General features: G+C 30.7%; 2 protein-coding genes across 7 annotated transcripts in view; one reads left to right on the plus strand and one right to left on the minus strand.

Moving 5' to 3' along the window:
* Positions 1-13,240, plus strand: part of LOC120774162 (neurobeachin) — a 713,474-nt gene that overhangs the window by 145,932 nt on the left and 554,302 nt on the right. The window lies entirely within an intron of this gene.
* Positions 9,218-10,013, minus strand: LOC120774166. The gene has a single exon (XM_040103586.1). The coding sequence runs from the start codon at positions 9,921-9,923 to the stop codon at positions 9,351-9,353; it is 573 nt and encodes a 190-aa protein (XP_039959520.1). The 5' UTR covers positions 9,924-10,013; the 3' UTR covers positions 9,218-9,350.

Raw genomic sequence — 13,240 nt, forward strand, 5'->3', positions numbered from 1 at the left:
GATATATCTATCTCGCTTAGTTTTAGGTGATACGTCCAACCGTTAGGTGAACAAATAAATATAATACTCTGTAGCGACTGCTTGCAAGAGTACAATAAAAACATTTTAGTATATTCTATTATTCATCATTATTATGAAATTTAAAGAAAAATGATTTTTCGTAATTAATATTTTCAACTATAATTGAAATAAATTTTGCTTATTAATATTTTTTTCCACGATCTGCTCATTTTTAACGTGCGAAATATTAGTTATTTTTAATCATATCAATTCAAATATATATTTTTATATATTTTCTCTTCGGAGAATTAGATTTCAATGCATATGTTTAAATACCAATCGATTCTCATTTAAAACCAATTTTTTTAGTTTTTATAATTTTCATTTGTGTTTACTGCGTCCCAGAATTATCGAAAGTAAAATTTTTCGCTATCCAACTCCATCTCATAGTTGAAGACGCGGTTTTCATCAGTACCATCCTCAATATCTTTATCCCACAATGGTGTCGTCATACAACTCACTCGTTTTGTTCTCGGCATAAGATATGTAACATTTTCTCCTGCAAGTGATTTAAGTGTTCTTGGCGTTCAGCAACCATTTCCTTTGTCGCAGGATTGTTTCGCAAATACGTAACTGCATCCAGGGTGCGTGAGGCTGCAGCTACACGTTGTTTTAGCTTTTCGGCACCCTTTAACTCATCCTGCTTGAAACAATTATAGATGAGGCAATGTAGACTAACGTAAACGGCGGCAAAGCAAAACGCACTCATAAATATTTTGAAGATGCTCGCTTGAGTTTCCAACGGTGCAATGCATACAAACCAAATTAACGGAAAGAAAATAAACCAATAGCAGAAGAAGAAAAAGATTAGCGAACATTTCAAGCAATTTGGTCTTTCTTTGCTTCTAGCGAATGTCATTTTCCGTTAAATTTTTTAGTCTTACCATAATTAGAAATTTTTTCTTTTATTTTGGCGATACTATGCTATATTTTAATTTTATTTCTGTCAAGAACAACATCCGTTTACTCACAACTAAGTCTCGACACTGAAACCATTTCTAAATCCGAAATGTGTTCTTAAACTTAAAATATGTACTTACGAGTTTTGAGATTTATAATTCAGTTTGCAGAAATTTATAATTCTGGAAACCTCAAATATTTCAGCGGAAATTCCCTATCGCATTTAAAATAAGAAAAAACGTAAACTTCAGTTGCGCTGAAGCTAATATACCCTTCACAGGTGCATTTCTTTCAGTAACTATGTATTCAGTTTGTATGGAAGCTATATGCTATAGTAAGCCGATTTGAACAAATTTTTCGGGGATTCTATTATTCCCTTAAGCAGTAATCCATGTCAATTTTCGTTAAGATATCACGCCAAATGCGAAAGTTTTCCATACAAGCCCTTGATTCCAATCGTTCGGTTTTTATGGCAGCTATATGCTATAGTAAGCCGATCTGAACAATTTTTTCGGAGATTACATTGTTGGCTAAGAAAATAACCTGTGCCAAATTTCGTTAATATATCTTGTCAAATATGAAAGTTTTGCATACAAGAACTTTTTTCCCATCGTAATATAATGTTCCAACATCTGCGAAGAGACATTCTTCAGCTGGTTGATACGAAAGCCATTGGACAGCTAGGGTGTTGAGTGGTGCTTAGTTGAGGCAAAATTTAGCCCAATGTTGGCTTAACGGCGTAGGGTTTTGGTAAAGAATACTTTCAACTTCGTTACAATAACAATTTTTAGGTGTAAAACATTCATGAATATTGAAATACCGTAGTTAGACTCCTTCCAGAACTACTCTCATGGGGCGTGTTGTATTTCTATTCATCAAATAGCGGATCCTACACAAATCAAATAAACTTAAAACCCTTAGTCATATTTTGATATTTTAAAATTATTTTGATTTTTGTTTATATTCTTAATTTTTTAATTTGTACATATTTTTTAAATTTTAAATAACTCAGTTTACTATTCGGTCGTTCTTTTCTCGAAACATAGGCGGTTTTCATAGACTCTGGTCTCTCCCCGTCAGCTTCCAACGGTGGGAACACCTCCTTCACTTGCGCGTCCAAGAGCTCTTTCTCGCAACGTTTGAGACAAAAGTAAACGATGCAATATACATATATGGACGAAAATCACAAAGAAGAGCAACGCATAAAGTAAGCTCGCTGAGATGCTCCTCTGGAATGGTGGCAGTTGTATGACAAACCAAATTATTGCGAAGAAAATTAGCCAATAGACTACGAAGATAATCAGTAGGGTCCATTGCGTGCAGTTGAGGCTTTTGCTTTTTCCAACGCGGGTCATTTTGAGTTACATATTTGCTTATCAAATATGTATTTATCAGTTTATTGTCTATATGTATTTTTATACTCTCACAACAATGTTGCTAAGGAGAGTATTATAGTTTTGTTCACATAACGGTTGTTTGTAAGTCCTAAAACTAAAAGAGTCAGATATAGGGTTATATATACCAAAGTGATCAGGGTGACGAGTAGAGTCGAAATCCGGATGTCTGCCTGTCCGTCCGTCCGTCTGTCCGTCCGTCCGTGCAGGCCGTAACTTGAGTAAAAATTGAGATATCATGATGAAACTTGATACAAGCATTTCTTGGCTCCATAAGAAGGTTAAGTTCGAAGATGGGCAAAATCGGCCAACTGCCACGCCCACAAAATGGCGGAAACCGAAAACTTATAAAGTGTCATAACTAAGCCATAAATAAAGATATTAAAGTGAAATTTGGCACAAGGGATCGCATTAGGGAAGGGTATATTTGGACGCCATTTTTTGGAAAAGTGGGCGTGGCCCCGCCCTCTACTAAGTTTTTTGTACATATCTCGGAAACTGCTATAGCTATGTCAACCAAACTCTACAGAGTCGTTTTCTTCAGGCATTTCCATATACAGTTCAAAAATGGAAGAAATCGGATAATAACCACGCCCACCTCCCATACAAAGGTTATGTTGAAAATCACTAAAAGTGCGTTAACGGACTAACAAAAAACGTAAGAAACACTAAATTTTACGGAAGAAATTGATGAAGGAAGCTGCACCCAGCCTTTTTTTAAAAATTGAAAATGGGCATGGCCTCGCCCACTTATGGACCAAAAACCATATCTCAGGAACTACTCCACCGATTTCAATGAAATTCGGTATATAATATTTTCTTAACACCCTGATGACATGTACGAAATATAGGTGAAATCGGTTCACAACCACGCCTTCTTCCAATATAACGCTATTTTGAATTCCATCTGATGCCTTCTCTGTATAATATATAGTACATTAGGAACCAATGATGATAGCGGAATAAAACTTTACAAAAATACGGTATTTGAAAAATATGTAAATGTCGTATAATGAAATCTCGATTATCACTTTATCATGCGAGAGTATAAAATGTTCGGTGACACCCGAACTTAGCACTTCCTTACTTGTTATTTTGAAATTTATTCATTAAATAATCTTTTATTTTTATTTTATTATTTTTTATTGTAATATTTTATTTAGAAAAATATTATTTTTTTTCTTATTTTGTAAACAATTTTTAAAATACTTTTGTGTTTTAAAATTTTATTTTTTTAAATTTTCTAAACTTATTTTAAGTTGTTAAATTAATTTTTAATTTTTTTTTGCTTAAATTTTTTTCTTTTATTTTTCTTTAATTAATTATTTTTTTTTTAATATTTAAATAAATTTTTGTTTTAATATATTTAAATTAATTAATTTTTTATATATTAAATATAAATAATATGCATTTAAAGTTTGTTGTATATATAACTTTTATTTACAATTTATTATTCTTATTTATTTTTTAATATTTTATTTAAAAAAATTTAATTATTAAATTTTTATAACGTGTTTTTTATTTTTTAGTAATTAATTTTTATAATTTTTTAGGTATACAATATTTTTTTAATATTTCATTAATGTTTTTATATAATTTTTTTTATTGAATTATTTTTCTTCTCCACAATTTCACTCTACTTCAGATTTGCTATTTTTAATTGGTTTGCGATATTTTTCAAAACACAAATGCGTTTTCCTCCAGCTTTTAATTATTACTGGAACCTTTGATTTATTATTTTCAAAACTTATCATTCCCACACTTTGTACCTATCAACACATATATAGATATTTACATATAGTACTACATATATCAGTGCCCTGCTCATTTCTGCCGATTTACTCTGTTTCGAGCTCTTGTTTGTCTTGTGGGCATGGTTAAAGCTTTCGCCGACAAAAATGTGTACACATACTCACACACGTCGATTTGCATATAAATATATAAATAAATTTATTTTATCTTGCAACCGTTCACACTAAAATTATTCTGCGCAGCGAAACCTTGACTTCTCAGCATTTGTTGATAAGGTTCTTGCTGCAGAAAGGTTGCTGCTCGGCATATAATTTCGGGTTTCGGTTAGGAAATAGCTAAAATTTGTTTGTGCTTCTAATTCGGCAAATAATTTTATCAGTAAATGTACTACATAACATATTAATATTCACGTAATATCTAAAATTCATACAGGGCATACGTATACATATCCTGTGTCGATTTAAAAATAGGAAATAGAACGTTCTTTCACGCACGCCGAATACGGTCGAACAATCATGCTAGTAACTGTCAAAAAGAGATGACATTGACTGACTGTTTAAATCTACAGATTTCACTACCACTGGTCTCTGTAAAGTAAAATATATACTTTACAAGCAATCTGACAAAACGAAATGACTAATTAAAATGTCAACAGGGGAAAAGCGCTGCGAAATTTGTTGTGCTTAGAAAATAGTTCAAGTTATTTGTAAAGGACCAAACTATATGTCAAAGTATCGCAATTAAAACAGCTATAGATCTAGACTTACATAAAAAGACACACCCTGTATATTCAAAGCAGCGGATTAGGCATTTGATTGGTAATAAAGTCCGTAGTTCTGTGCCGACCGTTACACAAATTGAAATGTGATTGTTTCTGCGGATCCGTGTGAACACAGGAATTCTAACTGTATGCACTAAACACAGCTGAACTTTGGAGTAGTATACTGGAGACATGAAGAGTTCGTTGTAATAGAAACCACGTGCAACAACATCTAAAACTTCCTTGCTTACGAACGAATGATCCGCATTCTTAGAAGTACTTTATAATTTTTTATATATACCTTATATACTTCTCAGAAATTCATGTTTATATTGAAAATGAGATGTCCTTGCAGACATGTATACCGTGCCACCCAACGATATCTTCTGTAAAGAAAATTATGAACTATTCCACTCTTCCGTTCGAGAGCATCGTAAACCTAAGTCGCACAAAAACCTAAACCTATATCTTATAAGAAAAAAATTTCTAGCGAAAATATATTGCACTCTAGCAAATAAGATGTTCTCTTCAGCTGTTTTTCAATTTTTATATCTAGAATCCAATGTCAAATTTGTTACTAACAAGATCTTAAGAAACTGACTGTTCCATAATAAAGCCATTGAAGGCAAATAAAAAATACAATACATATAACGGTTATCCATATCACCAAATTATATTGAAATAAAGTACTGAGAGAAAATTCTTAAAAATTACATATGTATATTCCACGAAGTGACCTCTCTCACTATCGCATTCGTTTGTGGTTTCAAGTAAAATGATAATGTATTATTATTTTCTGGCAGCACAGTTAATGGAATTCACAACCGTTTGGCGTCAAAACGTTTGACGAAGCCAAATGCTGACATAATATTTATTCTTGCTAATCAGAATTTGAATGCGAATTTGAAAGAAAATTAGAGTCGAGTAAGTAAGTAAGAGAGAGATGGTAAAAGAAGTACGAAAGAAGGCAGTAACGGTCGTCACTAGTGGATGTTTGTCGATGAAGCAAAACCTTTGATATTTCATGCAAATATTTTTGCTAATGTAATCAAATAATAAATTAATCAAATTTTGTGAAATATTCTAAATAGGTTTTTCGTGAAATTTTTTGAACAAAAATAAATAAAAATAAAAAATGTTATACACTATCATCATATTAATATGAAATTTAAAGAAAAACAATTTTTTGTAATTAATATCTTTTATTAATTAATATAAATTTTGGTCATTAATATTTTTCTCCACGATCTGCTCATTTTTAACGTGCGCAATATTAGTAATTTTTAATCATATCAAATCAAATAAATATGTTTATATATTCTCTCTTCAGAGAATTAGATTTCAATGCATATGTTTAAATACCAATTGATTCTCATTTAAAACTAATTTTTTTAATTTTTATAATTTTCATTTGTGTTTACTGCGTCCCAGAAATCACGAAAGTAAAATTTTTCGCTATCCAACTCTATGTCATAGTTGAAGAAGCGGTAATGGTGTCGTCATACAACTCACCCGTTTTGTTCTCGGCATACGATATGTAACATTTTCTCCTGCAAGAGATTTAAGTGTTCTTGGCGTTCCGCAACCATTTCCTTTGTCGCAGGAATGTTTCGCAAATACGTAACTGCATCCAGGGTGCGTGAGGCTGCAGTTACACGTTGTTTTAGCTTTTCGGCACCCTTTAACTCATCCTGCTTGAAACAATTATAGATGACGTAAAGGGCGACAAAGCATAATACAATCAAAAGCACATTCGAGATCCACCCTTTAGTACCCAACGGCGCAATGAATTCAAACCAAATTAACGGAAAAACAATGAACCAACAGCAGACGAAGAGCAAAAATAGCGACCAATCCAAGCAATTTAGTCTTTCTTTTCTTCTAACGAATGTCATTTTCCGTTGAAATGTTTAGTATTACTATAATTTTTATATAATCATTTTATTTTGGCGATACTATACTTATGTTTCTGCCAAGAACTACATCCGTTTGCCCACAACTAAGTCTCGACACTGAAACCATTTCTAAATTCGAAATATGTTCTTAAGGTTGGTCTTCAGGCTGAATTAAAACTTTTCTTACAAGTTTTGAATTTATAATTCAGTTTGCAGAAATTTATAATTCTGGAAACCGCAAATATTTCAGCGCATATTTCTTATCGCATTTAAAAAAATAATTGCATAGCTTTGAATGCTGGCATATGTTATAAATATTAAACAATAATGAAACTCATAAAATATACATTAATGTCGGTGTACAAGTAGATGTAAGTAGAAAAAGTAAGGTAGCGGTGGAGAGGCAACACAGTACCTAAATCTTCCCAAGACCGTTCAGCTCCTTCAAATGCTGCTCGAAACCAGAGCTATTAGAGATACATCTCAAGTTTTGAGCTACAACTGTGCAGGGTGTACCCGAAAATACCCTGAAATATACCAAAAAGCCCATACCGTAAGGAAAGAGAGAAGTGAGTATTATTATGATAGGCACTTAGTTCAGTTCTCATCTTTAGGAAAACAATAAATTGGAACTAGCAGAACGTGCAAGCAGAAAATATAGCTGTTTGAGCAAATTCTTAGCTTTCTAAATATCACTAACTCATGGGTGCACAAAAAAAAAAAAAAATAACCTGTAATTGGGCTCATAAACTAATTCTTTAAAGATGGAACGAACTGAGATAGCGATAGATACATATCCTTTGAGGTCTCGCCTTCAGTGCGGTGAAATTAACAGAACGCAGATCGTGTGGTGAGAATTCTGTAATATAATGTTCCAACATCTGCGAAGAGACATTCTTCAGCTGGTTAATACGAAAGCTATTGGACAGCTAGGGTGTTGTAAAATTTAGCCCAATGTTGGCTTAACTGCGAAGGCTTATGGCAGAGAATTCTTTCAACTTCGTTGCAATAACAATTTTAGATGTAAAACTGTCATGAATATTGAAATACTTAGACTTCTTCCAGAACTACTCTCATTGCGCGCGTTGCATTTCTATTCATCAAATAGTGGATCATACAGGAATTAAGCAAACCGGTCACTCAGTTTTCGAAATATCGATCTAACAATTTGCACACACACTTTTCTCTCCAGTGAGTTGCTCATGTGACGGAACCGACGGTATTTGTTCTCTATAAGCTATGTTACAATCTTCGAACAAACTTTTCAGATCAGACCACTAAAGCATATAGCTGTCATACAAAGTGACCGATCAAATCATGTAATCATGGGGTTTACATGGGTTTACGAGTTTCACAAAATCGAGCTTATTAAATTCTACAACACCTGTAGAACATTGTCCTGAATTTGCAAGTTCATCCGAATAATAGTCTCGTTGATACAGCCTTGAGAACTTATGCGCCCGAGTCTAGCTAGGCTAAGCGCGCCGTCTTTAAATGTCGCGAGATTTTAAGTTTTTTGTGAAAAGGTTTGCCAAGAATTTTCAGTTTTTTCCTTTTTCCAAGTTCTAAGTTAGTGTTTTAACTAAAACACGTATTTTTCATTTTAGATAATCCTGACTCTTTTTTCAGAGGAGTCACCGGAAATGGAGTCGAAATTGCCGTGTTTAAAATATTTCATTCCAAAAATTTCAGATTTTCTTTATTAATAGTGTATGTTTGTAACAAGAAAAAGTTCCAATAAAATATTTAATTTTTTATATGAGAAAAAAATGCTTGAAAAAGGGCTTTTTTACCCGAGGAAACCCATGTAACCCCTTATATCGAATACTTTTTCATTTGACAAGGGTCATCATGAATTTTGGTATAGATTATTTTGCAAAATAACGTTACAAATTCTGAAAAAAATTGTTCAAATGGAACCAACATAGCATATAGCTGTCATAGAAGCTGACTGATCAAACTCAAGTCCTTATATAAAAAACTTTTTCTGTTTGCTGAAAATGACACTTCAAATAAATAATGTTTTTTTTTTGTTTATTGTAGCTCAGTTTATTTCAATTAGAGTATAGCTGATTTAAATATAATAATATCTAATAAGGAATTATATTGTATTTTGTTCGATTTTTATTTAAAAATTTTTGCGCATTTAGTTTTCCATAAAAAATTAAGTGGAAACTAAGGCACTGATTACAACTACTGATAACTTTTGTTTGTTCTTCATATATATATGTATATATATATATTTAGATATATATAGATATATATATATTTAGATATATATATACAATTTTTTATACATATTTTGATTATTTAGAATTGTTTTTATCTTTTTTCTTTTTTAATTTGTACATAATTGTTAATTTTTTAAATTTTAAATTTAATCGTATACTAGCTTTAACTTTTTTATTTTTCATTTTTTTTTTAAACTATTTTTTTGTATTAATGACATATTTCAAGCTTAGAAACACATCGTGTACTATGAGAGAATTTAAAAATTTATTTGTCATTAATATTTTTTCAAATGAAATTTAGTATACTTCTTTGAAAACACGGCGAATTGCATTTTTACATTAAATGTAACCTTGCCACTTAGTCACATGCATGACCACACTCTCGCTTATCCTCAGTATTAAGAAACTGCTCGCCATTAAAGTATAGTTCTTGTTTGCTTACGAACCTCGTTTTTTCTTCCGCCCTATCATCAACATATAACATTATCGTAACTGCACTATCGCGATTTGAATCGCCTTTCGTATACAGCATAGCATCTTTATATTGCTCAGCTTCTGGCACTTTCGGTATCAGCACACGTTTACTAGTCGGACGTTCTTTTCTCGAAATATTGGCGGTTTTCAGACACTCTGGTCTCTCTAGGTCGTCTTCCAACGGTGGGAAAGCCTCCTTTACTTTCTTCATGTTATGCTCTTGGACGCGCTTTTGCTCGCAACGCTTGAGACAACAGTAAACGATGCAATATATGAGGACGAAAATCGCGAAGAAGAGCAGCGCATAAAGTAGGGTTGCGGTAGTGCTCGTCTGGAATGCCGGCGGTTGTATGACAAACCAAACTATTGGAAAGAAGATCAGCCAATAGATTACGAAGATGATCACTAAGGTCCATTGTATGCAGCTGAGGTTTTTTCTTTTTCCAACGCGCGCCATTTTTTAACTTCAGTTATTTGCTTGTAAAATGTGTATTTATCACTTTGTCCTTGCTGTCTAAATGTATTTGTGTTTTGAAATTCACTAATTAAATATTCTTAAAATTTTTTTTTTTGTAATATTTTATTAAAAAGTTTTATTTTTTCTAATATTTTTTTCAATATTTATTTTTTTGTACATATAAATTAGTAATTAATTTTTATTTTATTTTTTTAAATTTTATTCAAAAAAATTTAATTAATTTTGTTCCATATTGCTTTTGTTTCTCCTTTTTATTTCTTTATTTGTAGTGGTTTTAAGTATACCTTATTTTCTTATATATTTCATTAATTTTTTTTAATAATATTTTTTAATATTTTTATTGGAATATTTTTCTTCTCCACTGTTTCACAATTTTTAAAATTTTTCTATTTTTTGTTTGTTTGCGATTTGTTTCAAAATACAAATGCGTTTGCCTGCAGCTTTTAATTGTTACTGGAACCTTTGATTTAGTATTTTTAATATTTCACATTCTCACACTACCTATCTACGCATACATGGATACAAAAACCCATACATAGTTACATACATATAGTATGTCAGTTCTCTGCTTATTTCTGCCGATTTACTCCGGTTCGAGCTCTTGTTTGCCTTGCGGGCAGGGTTAGAGCTTTCAGTCGGTTTTTTCACAGATAAAAATGTGCACACATACTCACACATGTGCACATGAATATATAAATAAATTTATTTTATGTTGCAACCGATCACACTAAAATTATTCTGCACAGCAAAACCTTGACTTCTCAGCATTTGTTGATAAGGTTCTTGCTGCAGAAAGGTTGCTGCTCGGCATATAATTTCGGGTTTCGGTTAGGAAATAGCTAAAATTTGTTTGTGCTTCTAATTCGGCAAATAATTTTATCAGTAAATGTACTGCATATTATATTACTATTCGTAATACGTAGTATCTAAAATTCATACAGGGTATAGCAACTCCTGTGTCGATTTAAAAATACGAAATAGAACGTTCTTTCACGCACTCCGAATACGGTCGAACAATCATGCTAGTGACTGTCAAAAAGAGATGACATTGACTGACTATCTAAACCTACAGATTTTGCTACCACTGTTCTCTGTAATATGAAGCATATACTTTACATGAAGCCTCACAAAAAGAAGCCAAGGGTTGACATGAAGTGGAACAATCATACTAATTAAAATATCAACAGAGGATCCAAAGTTCTCCCGAAAAATGGAGAAAAGCACTGCGAAATCTGTTGTGTTTAGAGAATAGTTCAAATAAATTGTCCAAGACCAAATATCAATGGTCAAAGTATCGCAATTAAAAAAACTATACATATAGCAGACATAAAAATGGCACACCCAGTCTATTCAAAGCAGCGGATTGGGCATTTGATTGTTAAAAAAGTACATATGTAGTTCTGTGGCAGCCGTTACACAAATTCAAATATTTGTTGTTTCTGCGGTTCCATGTGTATACAAGACTTCTATTTCTATATAGTTAGCACAGCTCAGCTTTGGAGCAGGTTACTGGAGACATGAAGAGTACGTTGTAATAGAAACCACGTGCAACAACTTCAAAAAACTCTTCACTTATGAGCAAATGATGTTATGAATATCCGCTTTCTTAGAGTTATTTTAGAATCATAATTTAACGGTTACTTTTCTGAGATTCCTGTTTATATTGGAAATGCGGGTGTTTCTCGATGAAGAGAAACTTTTGATATTTCCACATCTTTTTCACGCAAATATTTTTGCTTTTCTACTTCAAATTTTCAGCTTTCATTCTCGTGGGTTCTTTATTTACGCGCTCGGCATTTTCCTTTTTCTTTCTCGCACATTGTCACGCCATTTCGCTTTTATGATTCAGTTATGCTTCTTATCAACAACAATAAATCGACTCAGGCTCTTATTTACTCAGTTTCCACGTTATAAAGCTCTTTTGTTCGTTGAGCAGAGCCATTATGAAATTGAAAGTAAATGATCAAGAGTGTCAAGCACTGAAATACAAGCAGATGAAAATGATATGTATGTATAGTCTTAAGACATGAAGGGGTAAAGAATATACTATTGATCTCAGCTTTAAAGCAACGATTTTATGTTTAACTTAGTATTCTCTATCTATAACAGGCAAATAAAAAATTTCAAAATTCGTAAATCTTAAAGTTTTAATCTGAAATCTTAAATATTGAATCATAAACATAAATCTTGAATCTTTAATCTTTAATCTTAAATCTTAAATCATAAATTTTAAATCTTAAATCTTAAGCCTTAAATCTTAAATCGTTAATCTTAAATCTTAAATCTTAAATCTTAAATCTTAAATCTTAAATCTTAAATCTTAAATCTTAAATCGTTAATCTTAAATCTTAAATCTTAAATCTTAAATCTTAAATCTTAAATCTTAAATCATAAATCTTAAATCGTAAATCGTAAATCGTAAATCGTAAATCGTAAATCGTAAATCTTAAATCTTAAATCTTAAATCTTAAGTCTTAAATCTTAAATCTTAAATCTTAAATCTTAAATCTTAAATCTTAAATCTTAAATCTTAAATCTTAAATCTTAAATCTTAAATCTTAAATCTTAAATCTTAAATCTTAAATCTTAAATCTTAAATCTTAAATCTTAAATCTTAAATCTTAAATCTTAAATCTTAAATCTTAAATCTTAAATCTTAAATCTTAAATCTTAAATCTTAAATCTTAAATCTTAAATCTTAAATCTTAAATCTTAAATCTTAAATCTTAAATCTTAAATCTTAAATCTTAAATCTTAAATCTTAAATCTTAAATCTTAAATCTTAAATCTTAAATCTTAAATCTTAAATCTTAAATCTTAAAACTTAAATCTTAAATCTTAAATCTTAAATCTTAAATCTTAAATCTTAAATCTTAAATCTTAAATCCTAAATCTTAAATCTTAAATCTTAAATCTTAAATCTTAAATCTTAAATCTTAAATCTTAAATCTTAAATCTTAAATCTTAAATCTTAAATCTTAAATCTTAAATCTTAAATCTTAAATCTTAAATCTTAATTCTTAAATCTTAAATCTTAAATCTTAAAACTTAACTCTTGAATCTTAAATCCTTAATCTTGAATCTTAAATCTTAAATCTTAAATTAAATCTTAAATATTAAATCTTAAATCTTAAATCATAAATCTTAATTCTTAAATCTTGAATCTTGAATCTTGAATCTTGAATCTTAAATCTTAAATCTTAAATCTTTAATCTTGAATCTTAAATCTTAAATCTTAAGTCTTAAATCTTAAATCTTAAATCTTAAATCTTAAATCTTAAATCTTAAATCTTAAA

The sequence above is a fragment of the Bactrocera tryoni genome, chromosome 4 (genome assembly GCF_016617805.1).
Source record: "Bactrocera tryoni isolate S06 chromosome 4, CSIRO_BtryS06_freeze2, whole genome shotgun sequence".
NCBI lineage: Eukaryota > Metazoa > Arthropoda > Insecta > Diptera > Tephritidae > Bactrocera > Bactrocera tryoni.